This window comes from Papilio xuthus, unplaced genomic scaffold, assembly GCF_000836235.2.
Source record: "Papilio xuthus unplaced genomic scaffold, Pxut_1.1 DF824992.1, whole genome shotgun sequence".
Taxonomy (NCBI): domain Eukaryota; kingdom Metazoa; phylum Arthropoda; class Insecta; order Lepidoptera; family Papilionidae; genus Papilio; species Papilio xuthus.
In genome coordinates, this window is record NW_013533657.1 from 4,451,543 (window position 1) to 4,473,775 (window position 22,233).

General features: G+C 33.7%; 2 protein-coding genes across 10 annotated transcripts in view; both read right to left on the reverse strand.

The window, feature by feature from the left end:
- The window catches only part of for (cGMP-dependent protein kinase for), a 121,795-nt gene extending 105,594 nt beyond the window's left edge, over positions 1–16,201 (reverse strand). The window contains exon 1 of the mRNA XM_013324430.1: positions 15,856–16,201. The gene's annotated coding sequence lies outside the window, so the exon portion shown is untranslated. The remainder of the gene's footprint in view (positions 1–15,855) is intronic.
- Positions 16,202–19,193: 2,992 nt separating this feature from the next.
- LOC106126735 (long-chain-fatty-acid--CoA ligase 1) overlaps positions 19,194–22,233 on the reverse strand; it is a 44,124-nt gene continuing 41,084 nt past the window's right edge. For all 9 annotated transcript variants that reach the window (XM_013324551.1, XM_013324552.1, XM_013324549.1 and 6 more), the window contains 3 exons: positions 22,087–22,230; positions 21,208–21,381; positions 19,194–20,009 (listed from right to left, as the gene is read on the reverse strand). In XM_013324551.1, coding sequence (XP_013180005.1) covers positions 19,872–20,009; positions 21,208–21,381; positions 22,087–22,230 — 456 coding nt within the window. In that variant the 3' untranslated portion in view covers positions 19,194–19,871. The remainder of the gene's footprint in view (positions 20,010–21,207; positions 21,382–22,086; positions 22,231–22,233) is intronic.

The following is a 22,233-nucleotide window of genomic DNA, read 5'->3' on the forward strand; positions in this document are numbered from 1 at the left end:
AACTTGGATTTAACTCTAATTGTTATAATCCTAATTACTACATTACGCAAGTATGAAATGCGGATTAAGAATCAGTGTTCCAAACAGAATTTTGAATAGTATACGACTCTACGTTATCTGTAAAACATTGCAGTTAAGCCATACTATATCCATTATTTTAACCACTCAGATAAAAGTTATGGGTACAAGTTTGACGTAGGACTTTATATTGATATGGTCTTTTTGAAAATAATATCGTTCAATATCTACAACAATGGAATCGTCTTTTTTGAGCAGACGCATTAAATACTTTGTAATTTCTCATTTATCTTTATTACAAGCTATCAACCGCGACTCCGTCCGCGCAGTATTAAAAATAAACGTAATTAGTAATGTATGGGTTCGTCCAGACTGTGTTCTACATCTGTGTAAAATTTCATCAAGATACGTTAAGCCGTTCCGGAGATACCTTCAAACAAATATCTATCCATCTAAACATTCGCATTTATAATATTAGTAAGATTATTATAAAGGTTTGTGTTTTGTATTTAAAAAATGCCCCGTTATTCTACAATGTATAAAAATAAAAACGAATTGCTAAATTTTATTTAAAAGAAATGCGCCAAGATCTTGCAACAACAATGATATGCAAAGACGTGTAAGGTGTTTGAACTCATTTATAATGAAAGCTAATTCAGAACATTGTGACAAACAATCAATGTAAATGAGTCCGCTGTCAGATACTTCTGATATATAAAATTCTCGTGTCACAATTTTCGTTCCCATACTCCTCCGAAACGGCTTGACCGATTCTCATGAAATTTTGTGAGTATATTAAGTAGGTCTGAGAATTGGCCAACATCTATTTTTAATCCCGCACGGACGGAGTCGCGGGCGACAGCTAGTTTTTGTATATAATCTTACTTAAATTGTAAATGCAAATGTTTGGATGTATGTTTAAAGGTATCTCCAGAACGGATGTACGGATCTCGATGAAATTTGGCGTACACATAAACCATAGTCTGGAAGAACACATAGGCTACTAAATAAGTTTTTTTTCAATTCCGCTCGGACAGAGTCGCGGGCGAGAGCAAGTTGAAAATAAAAATCATATAATCTTGTAACTTCCTAATGTACAATACATAATAATGGAAAACATTTATTACATTGACCACAACAAAATAAACTGAACGTGAAAAGGTTCTTTTAACATTCACTAAATTCGGCTCTTGTGAATCATTTGATGAGGGAAAGCATGTTATTTAATAATGCGTCATCATATAAAGTGACCATTTCATAAGGAGTTAAGGCCAAGAGCAAACGGAATTCAGACGCCCCGGAAAGCTTCGGACGAACATGACTTTGAATATAGAGAAACGGATCAGGCATGAGCCGCTTGTAGGCTAAATAAATTCTGTCATTTTCCGCGGAGGACATTCTCACAATTGCATAATGATACTGTAATTAGAATCGTCATTCTAATACAAGCCAGTAAACTTAGACATTTTTATACATAAGCGCGCTTACCAAGTCCTGTCATTTAAGAATCAAAAGAACGAGATTTCGATTCAACCGGTCGCACCGGACATTCTTTCATAATGATAACGTAACTTAGGTCATACGTCTCGTACATCACTTAATTTTAAAAAAGAATATAGACCAATTATTGGAATAGAATTGTGTGTTAATGAATGGTGATGGGATGCAACTTTTCTTGTAAGAATACCGACAGTTATCAATTGATCCAATTTTTTTTATATTATAAGGTGGTAAACGAGCGTACGGTCACCTGAAATCGCTGAAATAGCGAAGTGACCGTTGCCCATAGACATACGCAATTGCATATGCGTTGCCTACATTTAATCGACGGAGGAGAGGATGCACAGAAAGAAAATATTTTCCCTTTCCATGCATCCTCTCATCAGGAAAGTCCACTTCCACTTCCCAGCCTTTCCTTATAAGAAAAAGGGTGGGAAGGGAAAGAGGATTAAATTAGGCCTCCGGGACGCACACTTATTCCACTTGACGCCTGTCTTCTGTGTGGTCGTGGTATTTCACCGGACGAGCCGGGCCAATTCGTGCGAAGATGTTAAAGCGGGCTCGACCATAATTGAAATATTGTATGTGAGGAGTAATTTCTTTTGGTAAAACCTGTCGAACAGTCGATGATCGAAATCCTTAATCATAATTATAATTTATAACGGAACAATGGTACTGGTTATTAAGATACAGGATGTTTAAAAAACGTTCTTTTTAGTCTCAAGGGACAGTAAGTGCCACACTCAAAGTAAAGTGGTCACTTACGGAGACCCTTAGTGTATTACGTTAAATACGTACTTTATGCGAGTTTGCCCATTGAATAAATTTACATAAGACAGTAAGTGTAATATAAAAACAAGTGAGTAACTCAAAGGGTAGACTGATGTCTGGTTTTATTTATACAGTCCAAACTGGATGGTTAGAGCTTCGGTGGCTCAGGGGTCAAGCACTTGACTTGCAATCTGCAGGTCCTGGGTCGAATCCCGCCATTTACTAATGTGTTTTTTGATTTTCGATTTACATATGTACATTTAACCGACGTTCTTACGGTGAAGGAAAACATCGTGATGCAACCTGCACATATCTGAGAAGAAATTCAAAGATATGTGTGAAGTCAACCAACCCGCACTGGGCCAGCGTGGATGACTATGGCCTAATCACCCTTAACTTAGTTTAGGCTACGAGCCAATCGGTGGGGACGTACACTGATGATAGCTGATGATGATGAAACTGGATCACCAAGAGTCCAAGGGATCGCGAATTTCGCTTATGAAGGTCGCCTCCCGAGACCTGACAATGTCTCTCGCTTATCCAGATTCGACTGTACTTATGCATTAACTTTAAAACCACTATTTTTTTAATTAGCCAGCATAAAAATGTTACCAATAAAGCAAATTTCTTTATTGCCTGACATAACTTGAGTGACACATTCTAAGAGCTTTTATATGGACAAAAATTTCCACTTCTCACACATTTGTACAAAATAATGCTATCCCTGTCATTCTTTTTGAAAAAGACAGAGATAATAATACTTTTTGAACCTGTATTTTGCATAAAAGGATACAAATATTATTTTTATGAACTTGTGATGTTTACGATTCTGTTGAAGTGGTCATATAAGGTCCGTAATACTTTATTTGGTGGAATATTTGAATTACCTTTTTGGGTGACTCAGTGATGTTTGTATTTTATAGCACAGTATTTGGGTTCAACTCATAAAAAGTTAAGATCTTTACGGTATTTACGTAAAAGAGACTGAACACAATCCCAAATTGACAAAGTTTTCGATTATGTGTAAAAAGACAAAAGTCGACGCTTTTTTTTGTCGTCGACGTCGATTAAGGGCTGTAAATTTCTTAAATTCTGTTTGTGTTATTTTTTATCACCGTCATTCCTCTAATCTTTGGTGACTCAAATTGCGATAGATGCAGGCAACAAACAGATACAAAATTATATTTTCGCTAAAAATCATACAGACGAATTGAGAACCTACTCCGTTCTGGAGTCGATAAAAAATCATATCGTTCCGTGTCTCAAATTCTAAGATAACCGTTATTAAAATATCATCGAATACATAACTAGAGAATTGTTAATGCAAACCAAAAAAACACGTAACTGGCTATTTTGAGGCACAATATGTTTTAAAATGAGGACGGTCTAAACTCGTTTTGGCTGTTGTCTCGTTGCTAAGTTGGGCATCACTGCATACAATAAGTTGATTGAATCAAGGCTGCAATTAATTAAAATAGTCCAATTCTTCAACAGTAAATATTCTAGACTCGCAGGTACAATTTTCCTAGACTTTTTGAGGTTTACAGTTTAAGGTTAGAATGTGGAGAATGTGCATAGGAATATCGATATGATTAACCGTCTTTATCCTTTGGTTGTTAATAAACTTAGTATGTTTTAACGATTACGAGTTTATTTTTTATACTTATAAAGGATAAAACAAGCGCTTACTAAAAATGACCGCGATAGAAATCTGTAGCAAGCTGAAGTTTTGCAGATGCCTTTGTGCTTTATTTGGATATCATACAAACAGAATAGGATATGACTGAATTATTTAACAATAATTTATCTCTCGTATAGCTCCATAAATAAGCCCAGAATAACAATTGTAGCCAAGTTCACAAATGTAAATGGTCACGCGTGACTAAACGCGTCTAAAAATAACGTCCCCAGGGATGGGCATAGCGATAACTGGCTTAACTCGATTTAACTGGTCACTCACACATACAATGAAATTCCAAATATAGCTACCAATGGATGGAAATAGTTTACACGAATATTTACACGTCCTGTGCTATTAATAGCATGCGATTATCTTATAAAATTCTCGTGTCGCAATGTTACCGTACTCCGAAACGGCTTGACCGATTTTTATGAAATTTTATATGTATATCCAGTAGGTCTCAGTATCGGCTACTATAATATATTTTTCATACCACAAAATTATAAGGGTTGCTCACCTAAATTTTTTTTTATGTTTTTGGGCAATTTTTTATTATTTTTGTAATGTGGCATTAAAAATACAACCCTAAATTTACTCTTCTATCAACAACCCCTATTTTGTTACAGTCATTTTAGTAACAATTCCCTAGAAATAAACAAGGTTCTCCAGGTCAGCTAGTTATCATCAGCTCACTATACGTCCCGACTGAGGGGCTCGAAGCCTACCCTGAGTTAATGGTGAGTAGGCCATAGTCAACCACGCTGACCTAGTCCGGGTTAGTTGACTTCACAAATATCTTTGAAATTCTTCGCAGATATATGCAGGTTGCATCATGATGTTTTCCTTCACCGTAACAACGTCGGAATAAATTCACCTAGTTATACTATGAAATAAATACGCTACTTTTAAACGTTTAAATTCATATTAAAAGTGGGTTTTACTTTTGAGGGGGGACGTGGTGTCACCTCTGTGTGGGGGTGTACGAGTGCGAGGAGGTCAACAAATCGACGTAACGTTGACCACTCGTCGTGCACCCGTGTTTATGTGTAAGTGTACGCGTGTGATGTATGCGTGTGTATGTGTGACTGTATTGTTTTTTGGGGAATATGTAGGAGGTCACCTACAGTTCAAAGTGTTCTACAGTAGTATAAAAAGACAGATGAGTGTAGAATTTCATGTTGTTTTCAACAAGCTGTATTTTATGTTAGACATTCGTCATAAACATTTTGCGAGCATGCAAAGGTCAGAACGATTTTTTACACTTTCTTATAATTTAAATGTCACTAAAAAGAACAACTGCTTGACATTATAATTTTATGATTCATATTATTTTTATATTATTAACTATATAATTAACCTGAGTCAGGTTATTTTTAGTATAAGGAAATAAATTCAATCTACTAATATCTGGTAGATTTAATGTTTATGAACCTTTATAAGGATATTACGAAAATTCAGTAAATATACAAAAGCATGCGTCCCGGAGCCCTAATCTATTTTGCTTTCCCTTCCCACCCTTTTCTTATAAGAAAAGGACATACAATTGCATATGCGTTGCCTAGCTTTAATCGACGGAGGAGAGGATGCATAGAAAGAAAATATCTTCACTTTCCATGCATCCTCTCATCCGGAAAGTCAACTTCCACTTCCCATCCTTTCCTTATAAAAAAAAGGGTGGGAAGGGAAAGAGGACTAAATTAGGCCTCCGGGACACACACTCATCAGACAAAACGCGGAATTGCTTCCACTTCACGCCTGTCTTTGTTTGGTCGTGGTATTTCAACGGGCGAGCCGGGCCAATTCATGCGAAGATGTTAAAGCGGGCTCTACCACTGTTAAAACTTGTAAATTTAACGATTATTTTTCTCTGTATTCCTAAGTTTAAAAGCTTCGAGTCCTTAGTATAATAATGGTAAGGCATTGGGATACTCTTGAAATTTATGGAAACTATTGGATCCCTAAAACTTATACTTACCTACCGAAATGAAAACACTAAAATCTCGACTAACTCATAGTACATGTACGAATGATTTTGGTAATTCGATTAAATTAAATTTAAAGCGTCAATAGCCTAATGGTTAAGGGTACCGATTTCCGATCACGAGGTCGGGCGTTCGAATCCCGCCATTCGACTATTGTCGTAAACCATATCCTAGCACAAGCCTACAGCTTAGTTGGAATGGTAAAAGAATTATTAGTAAATTTACAAAAAAATCTGCTTATGTCTTTTCACCAAAAAAAAATATTCTAAACCTTTGATCATCTAAGAGTTGAAACATCGTCATCATCATCATCATCATCAGCTCACTATACGTCCCCACCGAGGGGCTCGGAGCTTACCTTAAGTTAAGGGTGATAAGGCCACGCTGACCAAGTGCGGGTTGGTTGACTTCACACATATAATTGAATTTCTTCTCAGATATGTGCAGGATCACGATGTTTTCCTTCACCACAAGAACGTCGGATAAATGTACATATGTAGATCGGAAATCGAATAACACATTGGTATATAGAGTTGAAACGCATTAGTATAATCGCGTATTTGACGTCCCTTTCCAAAGTTTCTATTGCATTCATTCGAAAATATTCCAGATGCAACATGTTTTACGTCAGCTATACATTGGGAATACTTAAGCGATAAAACTGTATGTAAATCATATAGATAAATAGGCGTACCCGTCGAAAATCCATCCACCACTGCCCACGCTAACGTGTAAATATGAGACTTATTATGCATACGGTGCACTGATTATGTTTATTTATTCATTTCTAGTAGAATAATTCCAACCTTATATCGATCACACGCTATAGTAAAACGATATTAACACTTTCAATGCTATACTCGACTGTGGGCCTGGCACAATTATTTGTGACAAACACCATCCTATCATCAAAAGTCGTAAAATATCGGGCATAAATTATACCAAAAATCTCATACATGTTTTGACATACAATTGACGATGACAATACCACAGTACGAAGGCTCTTGTCGCAAATGTGCTAGTTCCACTGTTCGATGGTGGGAGTTCTATTTCAAAAAATTGTAACGCCATACAACGTTTCAACAGTATAATATGCATAGCTGTAAGTAGAAGCGAGAAAGGTGTATAAGGGCTGTATCACACAGTGTCCAACTAGAAGCGAAGAGAAAGACTTGAAAGCGAATCAAAAATGGAACTTATCTCTAAATTTAGTTGCCAAATATTTCGCTGAAACAAACAAAATCTATGCTAGGTAGCTAAATTTTAATCGGCATGGTTCCGATTCACTTTTTCGACTGTGTGTTAATGGCCTTACAACAGGAATATGCAAAACAAAAAACCTATATAGGGTTAGAAAATACCATAAAAGAAAATACTCATAGTACACACTATTTTGTGAGGGCGCTAGTGAGCTATCATAATGGTTTAACTTATGACCACCGGGTCAGATAACTTTGTCGTTCTATAACATTGATAATAAAGCGACACACAAAGAAGTAATTTTCATTACGCATACAAACATAAATTTGCTGATATCATTCAACTCCGAGGAAATCATTACGATTTATTTATAATTCATTATCATTTCTATTTTAATACCATTATCATTTAAAGTCGCCGTTCGGATAAACCGTTGCGAAGATTTGTTCATAATAAACGTGAAATATTTGAAATTTATTCAATCAATACTATATTATTATATTCCGACATATTAAGACGACGATGTCATAAATAACATGAATAAAAAATATAAATTGACCACAGATACGGAACATGTATTTAAGTGAATATTGTTCCAATGAATTCATGTTTTTTTTTCTCAAATTTAACGGCTTATTAAATAACAAATTGGCCAGTGAGATTTAGTGGAGGTCTTATAATCATGTCAAGTTTACATTATACCAATCTAGCGATCGAATTCAGCGCTGAAATAAAACTAGAAATATAAAATCCCACCCTGTGCGAGTTTCAGTATGGGTTTACATTAATCCAGTTGTAATCCAGTACTGGATACAAATGCTGGACTAGAATAATGTAAATAGGATATACTATACTGAATTATATTATTCCATTCTCTGATGTAATTAAAAATGTTTTCGTCGTAATAGCGTTTAAGAAACAAACAGGAAACTTTATTTCAAAACGTCTAAAATTATATATATCCCTTTATTTACATAACAAAATGTTGATGACATGATGTATACAGTTTATTTATGTATCTGGTAAATGCTAAAATTATTTCCTAGAACAAACCCGCATACCTTCACGTGTTGAGATCGCCTTGCGAAAAGCAGATATAAGAACCTTTTAATGCAGGTAAACAAGATTACATAATACATATGGAACAATTCCTATAAATAATATATACAAAGATGATACTGTCAAACGTGAATCACAGAAACTTCTGATTTGAATGTTAAGAATATATATATTTTTTTTTCTCAAAATCTTGGAGATTAGTTAATGGAGAATTATAATAGCAACTCTAGCCTTGTATTACTATTTGGAGACTAGTCCTTTACTAAATATACAATGTCAAAGAGCGATTTACAAAAAAAAATCACTGAAAAAATTCAAACGAATACAGTGGCATCCAGACAAGCACTGATTTTAATCTATTTTTAAATGATGTGAGGCTGTGTATAATCTTAATGTTGACCTTTATTATCTTAGTTATGTCCTAGTCACAATAAACACTATTAGCATCTAACTAAAGGTCCTGGATTCGAATGCTTCATGTACCAATGTGTTTTTCGATTTCGATTAACATATGCACATTTATCCGACGTTCGGTGAAGGAAAACATCGTGATGCAACCTGCATATATCTGAGAAGAGAATTTAAATTATATGTGTGAAGTCAACCAACCCGCACTAGCCCAGTGTGGTTGATAATGCCGTGGTCACCCCTAACTTAGAGTAGGCTCCGAAACCCTCTGTGGGGACGTATAGTGAGCTGATGATGATTACGAGGCCCAAATAAAATCAAATGTAAAAAGAGTAACCCAATTTACAAGAACAATACATTTCAAATGTATCTCAAAAGTCAATATTCAAACAGTCATTAGTAAATAAGTTATATTTACATAAATTATTTACACACCTAAATAAATGTTAAATTGTATTTGACAAAGCAAAGCCGGGTTGACCCGCGGCCATTATGTTGTATTGACACGATGCAGTGAATGCAAATGGGTGCAATCAAGGCCACTACAAACTTGCATTAGCACCGATGTATTTATTATCTACAACTGAGTAACCTAAGCGTTATTTTAAAGGGTAATTCTATCTTTATTTCAATGTAGTTGTCGCCCGAGACACATTAAAGAAAAAATAATAATTAGTAGCCTATGTCTTCTTCCAGACTATGTTCTATATGTATGCCAAATTTCATCATGATCTGTTCAGCTGTTCTGGATATCCCTTCAAAAGAACATCCATCCATCCATCTAGACATTTGCATTTATAATATTAATTAGTAAGTTTTTATTTAGAATTGTTCAGTGGTTCTATAGTTCCCGGACTTTTATAGGACCCGGACAAACTTTAGAATTTATAACATTAGTACGAAGGGAGATTGACAACCCTATAGCCCTACGGTTGAAACGCTTATCAGTTCAGGACTCAATTCTTGAATTTGTGTCCTAGCTAAAGACTTATATCGATCATAGTCAAATCGGCTTTAAGTTATTTAATTTTAACATCCATTTAAAATGAAAACCTACTTGCTTCTAGGGTTGTTACACTAATAAAAAAAATATTATCAATTTTAGCGATTTTCTAGAACTAAGAATAAAATAAATAAGGAAATAGACACCGCAAGACGGTTTAAATATTACCCAGTTTATAGTTTTGTTAACAAAATTTATTACTGTTTATATAACAATGTAAATATGTTAATGGATCCTTAAATAAGAGTTTATTTAGCACAAGGTTCTTAATTTTTTTACCGTTCTCTTTATATTCGCAGACGTGCAGAGGTAGTTAACGACAACCTGATGAATTTACTGAAAAATGTTTTTTGTGAACCAAATCAATTGTCGTAAACCATGGATTTGGTATTAACTGTAGGTTTTTGAGATCAAAATCTCTGCATAAAACATGTCGTCTTCCCTGTCATTACCTTTGACAAAAGAGAGATAACGATATGTTTGTAACGGAGATTTTATGATTATCGTTTTTTGCTTAATTTTGAAGTCAATATATGCAATAATAGTAGGCCTCAAATTTTTGAATATTTTATATTCTGTTGACCTCAAGCTGAATATAATTCATAGGTAAATTGTCTAATAATAGCTTAGAGTAAAAACAAGTCTTTTGATGGCTTTGGCTAGACAAAAATCACGTGACAAATAAATCAAATCAGACGATAAAATGTTATTATTATTTAGCATATATATCTTGAAAAAATGAATAATATCTTAACAATTGATGACATATATCATAAGTATGAAACATCATTTCCTTTCCTGATAAACAAAATTGTCGATAAAAATTCAATGTTTACAAAAAGTAATAAAATTTCTTAAAATATAACTCTTAATACCACCATCAAACACTCCTTTGGGTTTTTGCTGTAAACAAAACAAAATTTACGGCTTCAAATAAACCGTTACCGAATATTCGGTCGAAGTATTCTTGGATCAAACAAAATCAAAGAATAATAATGTAAATTGTTTATAAGATAAAAAGTAATATGTTTCCATTCGCGCATTTAAAAGATTTATATTCATTCATCAATATAACATTTGTATTTATTATTTCATAGCAACTACTGAACCTTTATCTACATTATCTCTAATATTATAAATGCGAATGTTTGGATTCATCATCATCAGTTCACTATACGTCCCCACCGAGGGGCTCGGAGCCTACCCTAAGTAAAGGGTGATTAGGCCATAGTCAACCACGCTAGCCAAGTGCGGGTTGGTTGACTTCACATATCTTTGAATTTCTTCTCAGATATGCGCAGCATCACGATGTTTTCCTTCACTGTAAGAACGTCGGATAAATGTACATATGTAGATCGGAAATCGAAAAAGACATTGGTATATGGCGGGATTCGAACCCAGGACCTGCATATTGCAAGTCACGTGCATGACCCCTGTGCCACCGACGCTCCGACGACGATCGACGATAGTTGGATTACAGATATTTGTTAGAAGATATCACCAGAACGGCTCAAAGGATATTATGGAAATTTGACATAAATGTAGATCAGTTTGGAAGAACATAGGCTACTAAATAAGTTTTTTCTTTTATCTTGCGCGAAATCGCGGGCGACAACTTGGGTGACGATAATTTTACGTTATCGTGCAGCTTGTATGAAATAATACAAGATGAAATTCTGACAACTCTTAATGTCCCTGTATGCGTAATTTTCCACATCAAATAGCTTAAGTTAAAATCTTTTAAAGACATTTCCGTGTCGCACGTAATGAAAGAACGTGTCCGCAATTAACAGATGCAAATTATGACATCAAATATAGTTAGCGTTAAATTATACAAATTTATAAGGCCATAAAGGAAGCTGTCACAAAGCCAAGAAGAACGGCTAGATAAAATAAATGCGTGATAATTGGCGCCTCGCCACGTTTTGTAAGAATATACGGGCTCCTAGTTGAAATATAAAATGATGATTAGATTTCACAGTCTTTGCTTCAATTAAAAGAAATAATTTAAAAAACATACGTACGTGTATTAAGAGATAAGACACCTGAACAATGCAAGAGTAACTAGTAATTAAAAAAAAATGAAGCCCTATATGGACTTCATTCCTAAACACTGCATATATTTCCCGCAAGATATTTACTCTTCGGTCAAAAATCAATCATATCTGAATTCATTTTTCATGTGTTTCGTTAATGGAAAATAATCTCTATCTTACTAATATTATAAATGCGAATCTTTTAATAGATGGATGGATGCATGTATAATATATTTGAAAGTATCTCCAGAACGGCTGCGCGTATATCGGTGAAATTTAGCATATGCGTAAAATATAGTAAAATATAGCCTGAAAGAACACATTGGCTACTAATTAAGTTTTATTTATAATCCCGAGCGGTCGGAGTCGCGGGCGACAGCTAGTGGTTACTAAATAAACACGCATTCAACATACAATGCTTAGTGAATATATTGTTGAATTTCGACGGCAGAATCTTAATAACCCGTTCCGTAACAGATTTAATATGGGACCGTGGCTTTGCACGCTTTCAAAGGACGACGTGCGCGAAATGTTATTTTGTAATGACACCAAATGGGACTACAAAAGGTCATTCGTGATGGCTTCGAATTGGGAAACGAGCGAGCTCATACATATCAGAGTAATAAAACTGACAATAAATTCTCAAACTGCTTTAAAAACAGAATTGAAGAATAACAATTTCGTTAGAAGAGAAACAAAGAACACTCCGTATACGTAGATATGTTTATGAACAATGAAGATGCATACCAGATGTATGTAGGTCTGGTTTGTTTCGAATCAGAGATGGAATAGATTTCTTATCACCGGGGTTTAAAAGAATTGGAAAAAATTACTAGCGTCACTATTTCCCTCGGGTAAGACGTGGGGAACCACCTTTTATGCCACTTTTCGACTACATCATACCTCATTAGCATCAGGTTGGGTGGTGGTCACGCGCTATATTCATAACAAAAAAGGTGCTTGTGTGTTATGTGGATGATTGTTTCTGATTATAAGAAATGTTTTAAACGGCAATTGTAATTTGAAATATGTATAAAATTAACCACAATTTAAACATATTTGTTGCCGATTTTTTCAACGGTTACTCAGCCTATTTTAATACCAATATTTCCAATCATAGGAATCGACATGTTTTGTTCCACTTGAGCGAGTTAAAAAGAATACATCCGGATTTTTTTTAAAGAATTACTTTATAAGTGTTATTCGATTATTGCATAAGTAACTGCGTAAGCAAAAGCGCGTCGCCAATACGTCTAGTGGTGACTGATTAATATTATATTACACGTAACATTGTTAATGTGCAAATTGTCAACTAGCTTAGCTCTGCAATTTTTGACAACACGCTGTATAAGCACCACCGCTGTATAAGTCCTCTACCACACTGTGAAGGCGAATCGAAGGCTAAGCGATAGTTTGATTTTGATAGGAACATAGCATTGTTAAGGAAACGATCTATTTAATAGCTAGACTTACATCTTAGATCCTAATTAGAAGCAAACATTAAGATCCATTTTATGTCATAGTTTTTATGTCTTTAGAGCTAAGCTCTGTTTGCAGTTCGCTTTCGCGACTATAGCTATAGAGTAAATTTATATTTTAATATAAGTTCAAATACATATTCTATATAGGTTTTGTTAAATATTCTATCAAAAATACGATTACTTGCGTCGAGTACCCCAGCTTAGTTCTATTTTCGTTTTGTAATAGTTTAGTTAATTAATACATTTCTTAATCCACAACAGGAATTTATTACGTTAACTCATTCTAAAAGCGTATCACGTTCGTACCTCGAATCACTAATACTTAACCCTGTCACGTGGCCCCACGGCAAATATCACATTTTTTTTCATACACGTATTGTTCGAGACGTATATATTGGAATAACCGTTTAAATTGATTTTATATTGTATATTGCATTACTAGTTGTGAAGCGACTATGTCTGTGGGTTAAAGATCACTTAGATGATGTTATTTTGTGCAAAATTTCTTACCAAGATCCATTTACAGATTCACTGGACTTGCGTTTGCATGAATAGGCATGTTCTGATTACTAAATAACAGCCGAATCTTTTCAGGACAGACTCAAAATAGTCTGTAGATATACCAGACGTAACGTAGTTATGGCAACTGAGCCTTAGTTTAACCTTTTGCCGGCTACACCACTAACACTGATGAGTCTTAAGGGACTAAGCCTTGAGTTGATACGCGGTGTAGCATTGCAATTAGGGGTTGCTTACCTTGATTATTGCTGTGATTGGATTAAATAAACACAATAATATTCTTTCCTTATGTTATTTACGTTATATATTCCTTATATATTGTCTTATTATATATACTTGCTATTTATTATCCACCGTATGACGTATAAGGAAATAAATATTCTAAAAATGCCACATCAAACCTTGAACTAGACAAGTTGGATGTATAATTTGGACGCGCAACCAAAATCAATACTGTCGCCGATAAATAAACATTCGACATAATATTTATATAATAAACAAAACCTTGTTGATGTTTATAATAGAGAGAAATAGAATTATAAATACTTTTGCTGCGTAGAACTAAATTTTATTAAAAATCTTGTATAAAAATTTGTGTCTAAAATTAGATTATTATGTAAAGTTTGTCAAATGATGAATATTGAAATCAAGAAGAAAATATTTCCGTAAAAAACTTCGTTCAATTGATTGGAATACTAATTAATTTATGGTTGGATGTTAGCTGTCATTGGCACGAAAGCTGATTAGATCTTTGCAAACCTTAGTTGGCTATCATGCGCGAAACGTTTGGAATAATTAAGAATTAACACATGGTTATTTATATATCAATACAATAAAAATAGCATTTAAAAAAGAACTGGCTGTTGAAATGTTAGGACATTATCATTTGTCCTATGACACTCCAAGACCCCTAACTCGTCAAAATTTCAAAATTCCAAATCCGTATCATTCACGATTAATAAATGTTTTAGGTAGATACATATACTTGGCAAACTTGGTACTTAGCAAAAAAAAACCCATTTTCCAATTTCAAAAACAAAAATTCAACATCATGTGTCTTTTATCTAATCTACTTACGTAATAAAATGATACTGGCATGAAGCATGTTACTGTTACCATTATTTATTTAAAAAAAAATATTTCCCGCCAAATAAGAGTACAAAAAGCCGAAGAATCAAGTATGTACTACTTACGTCTAACAACATTACTAGTTAACTATAATGTAAAGTTATATTTCATTGCGTCGCAAACCTGCTTTCATTATAGAGAACGGCTGGCTTTACGTTTTTATTGGATTGGAAATGTCGTTTGGATTAGAAGCGAGTAAGTAGGTACCTACACTACGCAATGACGTCATGACAAATTCGATTCATCGCTCTTCACTCGGCTCCTATCCGGTAATATAAATCTGCAATCACTAATTACTTCGTCGATAATTGATATAACAGTTTTTATCAAAACAAAAACTGCTATAAGCCCTATATTGAAGACAAATTTTATCATAATACTATTGTTATCATCGGAAATATGGCAAAAATTTAACTATTTTTGATAATAATTTTAAATTGAAATGCGTAAATGTTTTTTTATAATGAACAAATAAGCGCTTGGCCACGATCTAACCTGAACAAAAACTGAACTACTAAAAAAATATTTGTGTGCCTTATATTCTGTTTTTTTTTATATATATATATATATATATTTGGCATTAACATATAAGTTACTCAAGTGGTGTTTCAATAGGGTTTTGTTGCTTTTTTTCTTGTGTAATGAGTCATTTAAAAAAAGCAACGAACGTAGAAACTTGTAACGGACAGACAGATACGATATTTTAAGATAAACTTTATTAGATAAGAGTTACAAGCAAGATTGACATCATGTCAACATCGCAATTGTAACATGTTTACCGGCAACACATTTGTTTAGATGCATACTTTGAACATAGATACTTAAATGATACTAAATAAAATAATATCAGCACACTAGTACTTGAACTAAGAGTAAACCACTGATTAACCTAACCGCCATTACACCGCAGGCTATTTTTAGAATCCGTACAGAGATCACGGCTTTGTCTGCTGGTAAATGACTAACAACTGTTCGTGTCGTGCCCCGGCATAACATCACACAACTATCAAATCATCACTCACAAACATTCCTATTAATGAAGAAAACAACAACAAAATGAAACACTCACCAACTTCGTGTCGAGATGACTTCCACATTTTATCAAACTTCATGTTTGCACTATAAAGTAACCACTGTTAGGTTATAAACACGGCCGTTGCACCATAGTTTTTGACAGGTAAATTACGATCACTGGCACCTGTACGCGTGGTTATGTATGCGCGGGACGGTTCCCGTTCGGGCGGTGTATTTTGTGCCCGAATAGCATAGTTAAGGGAGCGAGCGGCGACTCGTCTTGCCTCCGCGCGGCCAATGAACGAAGCGGCCAACGCGCCAAGGTTACAGGAGACGGTGGCCCTCGACGTCAATAGATGGCAGCACTTGTAGTCAGCATTAAAAACACCCTACTGCCTCGATGCCGGTTTGGCAACTAAAACTAAACGAAAACTGAAACGATATTGCTCCGACATGATGAACTGATAAGTGGTAAAAGGTACTAATAATACTGACTACATGGTATTGAATACAAATTTATTAACTGCAACGCAATTCAAGTCATCTTTTCAATCGTGCTTGCGTTGAAATCTAATTAATGTTATAGTAATCCCTACTCTAAACCTTACAAGCTAATGAAACGTATCTATGAGGCAAAAAAACAGAGGATGCAGCAGTAATGTATTAATTATATAGGTTTCCAATGTAGGTATTCGTGACGGACGTAAAAAGACATTTTAGCTAGACATTGTGTTTTGTTATTGACCATGCAATATTTCGCTTTATTAATATTGATAAATTCAAGTCCACATATAATTTCTTGTCTAACATTTTTTGTTAGAATAAATACTATGAAAAGTATAATGTTGCCATTTGCCGCTAGATGGTGTGAAAGAAGCATCTTTAGCATCGTTTTAATATCTTTGTAAAACTATCAACATTTAGTTATTAGCTTAAGTAATATGATAATGTTATATGTCTTGATGGTTAAAGAACAAATTAATCTGTTTATAAATACTTCGTTGCTTCAAAACAAGTTTATAATGAAAATCAAATACACATGAATGTTATTATAGAGATACGTACTTTATATTTAAATTCAGAAATGTGTTGGTAAAATGAGTTAAATTAAATAATCCACGTCTAACATTTCTGTATGATCTATACAAAAGTTCAAAAATATTTCTGTAGGTTTCAACTGGAGAGAAAGTTTTTTTATGAATATATTTCAATATAGGTACCTAAGGGATAATAATATATAGGTGATGAATAAGTCAGTGTAGTTGATTTCTAGGCTTTGATATGCAAAAAGAAGTCTTGCTACATAGATTTTACAATCTAAATTCCGTTGAAGGAGTTATACCACAATTAAAATATTTAATAAAATGCTTAGAAACTGCGTATCTATAAACGTCGTCACACTGACCTATATGTTGTTTCGCGGTCACAAAAGATTGCGTCACCAGTTAGAAATAAACCGAGATAATCTCTGCGAGACTTCTCGAGGGTCGTTCTAACTTCTTCCTTGTTTGATTAGCGGTCGCCATCATTTCCTGTACTCTAGCTGAACTAACAAGGACTAGGTTTAATAAAGATTCTAGAAAGTATAATGACATTCCAACTTTATGGCGGCTTGTCGTGAGCGACGAAAGCATGGTTAGATACTAAGGTCGGGTTACATTTTTACGTCCCGCCGAAAATTGTATTAAGCACAGCGACTCGTGTGGAAATATGAGAGCCGTAAAGTTTGAATGGCACTGTATCTTATCGCAGTTAAAAACCGGTGCCGCAAAATAGCTACCAAGGTAAGGTATCAACTCATCTGTGTCTTTGATTCCTGCTTTTTATAAGAGTTTTGAGTTTCATTTTATTTTAAATAGGTAACCACTTTATGCTATTAAAATAAAACCATGATTAAGTTTTAGAAAATTTTTATTTAAAAATAAATTATCGTAGTACAACTTGCACCAATAACAACAAAAATTTTGGTTTGAAACAACACGAAACCGCAACATTCGCTCTAAGCATGTCTTAGTATTAAAAAGGTGAATACAAAACTATCTACAGATATAGCCGCTACTTAAAATTCCACTGTCTAACCCATGTAGTAAAACATATTGTTGTCCTTATTATATCAAGTAGGATGAAAGGGACAACAGTATGTATTAACAGAAGAGTTTAAACAGTAGAACATCGCACAAGATAGGCAGGTAAAAAAAATCATACACACACTTCAAACAATACGAGATTCGTTCTTCGTAAGTACATATGCACTTAATAGCAACAAGAAAAATCAAACAAATCGTTACAAATATTTCACTTACAATAATGAAAGTTAAATGTATGACAGAGGTTAAAAAATACTAAAAGCTCTGAACAATGAACTGTACATTATGTGCAAACTTGGTGACCACTCGATAGAAAATATAGAGATTATTCGTCATGGTCAAAGTTTTAAGTATTTATTACATTTATTTATATCAAATTAACCCATTTTGAACCAAAGAAGTAAAATTATTTATCAATGATTTTCTCTGTAATTTTTAGTATTTTTAGTAGAACCGCGTTATTGCTTTTGCATCCAAATTCTGACTATATATAAATTATGATGAGTATCGAAATGCGAATTATTTTTTTTATATTTTAAATACAAAAAAGTGGTTCTAAAGGCACAGTGTGTGGTAATACAGTATAGATAGAATATAACCGCAAAAATACATAAATACTATACTAATAAATTGGATGGTATTAAAAGATTCAAACTTTATGGTTGCTCGTGATTAAGTTAACAGCATATATGTGCCTGGTTCCCCATACTTTTATGTCTATTTCGTAAAATGATTCGTACAGCATCCGCGATAATTCCGAGCCGCCATTAAGTTTGGATGGCACTATAGTATTGAATGTCTGAGATGGTGCGTTTGAATTTTGTTCATTACTAAAAAATATATAAATTGTGTTTGCGTATAAAATTAACCTAGACTTAAAAGTCTAAATGTTATTTTCTAACAAAAATTGTTCTACACTTTAGTCTATATAACGGCCCTAGTAAGTACGAATTTTTGGGCTTTTTAATTTACCAATAAGCCAATAATTTTGAATACAATGCCACAATGCATATTTCTATTTAATAAATAAAATACTTATATTGTTGTTTAGAATTATTGCATTGTAATTTTTGATTACACTTTTATTTTTGGTAATTTTCGTGTCGGAAAGAGAGTCATGGCAATGCAGCATTTTAATTTTAATTCAAGTTAAATATCAGTAACTTACATTTACAAAATTGTTACAAATTTCTCATTTATCAAGAATTTTATTATAAATGTCATCCGAATTGCTAAAATAATTTAAAACACTAACCTTTTATATTTAATTTGTGTTTTAAATAGTGTCATGGATTTTAATTATTCATTAACAAATATAAAAAAACAAACACACAAAACACTGTGCAATTTACAATAATAATAAAATTGCTACTACAAACACATCAATAATTGACAACATAACCGTGGAACTCCACTGCTGTAACTTGTATAAACGTATCGTCATCTCTCTTTTCATATAGAGAATTTCAGAGACAACAATACAAGTCCACAGTGGAAACCCACAGTAAGAAACTGATGTTCCTTTAATTATTGCCTTTATAGGCTAAACTTATCCTAAGTATCTCGCTTTTAGTTAATCACAATCACTCAAGAATAAACAATATTGAAGAGAGTACAAAATTAAAACCACTTACATGTATTAGCTTTCATAATAACCATACGACAGAGAAAATATTCAATAACGTTTAAATTCTTAATATCATTAAGCGTTGGTTTCTGAGACAAAAATCCATGTAAAAGTCATTTTGTTATATATTGTATGACGATATGTCTTATACAGGGATTTCGTCTCAAAAACTAACGATAACTAATATTTAAATTTAAATATTGTTTATTTCACGTCTGTGTGCGGCCTTATTTCGTAATAAAACCATAGTAATATCACTTAAAGTAAAAACTTAATAATATATTTCTAACAGAAAATATTTTAGGAATCAATGAAATCGATTTCCGATTCAATGTCGAATTATTACTCGAATGATCGCTATTCGAGTTGCTTATACATGTCTTCTATTTGAGGTTTGAAGTAGTTTCTGATCTCAGGTCTCTTCGCTTTCATAGTGGGTGTGAGGAGACCGTTCTGAACGGAGAACGGATCCGGATGCAAATATATGTCTTTGACCTGTGAACGGATAATATATAGCAAATTAATCATACAACACGTGAACAATAAAATGAGAGCCTCCCGAAACGCCAATCTTGTTAAGCGTTTGTTCCTTTGTTGATCCTTTGTACGTAATACAAACGCTGCTGATTCAGATTCAGTTGTCAAAATATAATGTCAAATGATTCAGTCGTCAAATATATTAATGCTTTATGTGGCCTATGACGTAACTAATATTTCAATCAATAACCAACTTAAATTGATGTTTGTTAGAAGGTATCGCCAAAACGACGGCATGAATCTTGCTAAAATTTGGCATAGATATAGAACATTGCCTGGAAGAACACATAGGAACATTATGTTTTTTTATAATAATTGTGGACGGAGTCACGGGCGACAGCTAGTTAATGCATAGTTTACTTATCTATATCAATATATAAGAGGAATATTTATTATTGTATAAAATATTTAACTTGCACACCGCATCGAATTCATTCAATGTCGCTCGTAGTTATCGATTAATTCTTATCGTATTCGAGCTATTTTTATACTGCCCTTGTCTTTTAGACTTGACATTGACTAATCTGTCACAAATAAACTAAAAATAAAAAATTCCACTAAGTTATCATATTTGTCGACATTATCAAACTTTAAATATAACTTAAGATGAATAAATGTTACGACGATTATATCGAAGTTGTAGATTAAAAAAGTAAAATAAAGTTTTTCAAATATTATACAATATTTACATTATATGTGTTTTTACGGGGGATACATAACTCCATAGTTTTAGACAATATTAGTGAGAATAATTTGGCGCGAATGGCGTGCTTTAGTTACCAATTCAAGTGTCAGATTGATTACTGAGGGGACATAAGCGTTGATAATTTAACAGGTCTTTAGTTGCACCCATACACCAACACATGTCTGATTTTATTGCTAACAATAGTGACCATTAAATAACTATCTGAATCCAACTTTTTATGAAACAAGGCGAAATAGAAACAACAGCAAAATGTATGGTCTACTTTGATATAATCAAGCGCGTTTTTTAGTATTCTGTTGTTCCATTTCAACGCATACTTAGGACTATAGCTCTGTTATAATTAACAGACCTATTTACTTTTTAAACAAATTGTCATTTGGTGCTATCAGTGGGTGTTTTGCGTTGCAAACATTGGTCAATTAGTGACAATTAACCACAAATAAAGTTTACCTGTTCAAATGTCTTAAGTCCCGCATTCCTGCCCCACTGCAGCATATCGTCCAATATCATCTGTTTAACGCGCTCGTTCTCGCACAGAGCGGAGAAAGTTCCCTGAATACCATTTTCCAAAGCCCAACACTTCACCACGTCGACGTCAGGTACAACCACTGCTACGATGCACGACTGGAATTTAAAAAAAACATATTAAGCGTTATAAAACCAAAATAGGTTGATATCCATATTCTTATTTTGAAATCATAGTAATTATCGCGCGAACGCATTTAGCGAGTAAAATCATCATACAATTCTGAACCTAGATTTCGATCGACTTGGTTCATACTTAAGCTGTATGAAACTGTATGAAAAAAGTATTTAATTCGAAATAACATTTAAATATAAAATTTTTAATATACAGTAAAAAAAAATTGTACACAAAAAACACATCAGCGACGAAAGATATACTCTTGAGAAATCAGTGACATTCCGTTACAAGCGTAAGTATATTTTTACATTAGTTACTCAGAAACAACATTTAAATAGCAATTAAAGGGATTTAAAAAGTAAAACAATGTTCGGGATGCGAGTGTGCCAATTGGTAGCGTGACTTGGAAAGAAACCAAAAAAAATATAGCGTTAACAAATTGCATGTGATAGCTGAGAGTATACTATGTTCGTTATAGAATTATTCACGTGATGATCCTAGAACAAATATAATGACTAATTTGGCGATGAAAGACAACTTGAAAGCAGCATATCTTTAAAGCAGATAGATTGAAAAGCGTGAACGAGAAAACTTGTTAAGCTGACCCTCCTGTACTAGTAGGAAAGCAAAAAATACAGAATTGAAACCTTCTATTCTTTTAAGTCGGTTGACATATCCAATCTTACCTTCAATGATTCACCGTGCACGAAAACTTGTTCGACGTACTGACTTCTTATGTAAATGTTTTCAATCTTCTCTGGCACAATGTACTCGCCTTGTGACAGCTTGAAGATATGTTTTCTTCTATCGATAATCTTCAAAGTTCCATTCTG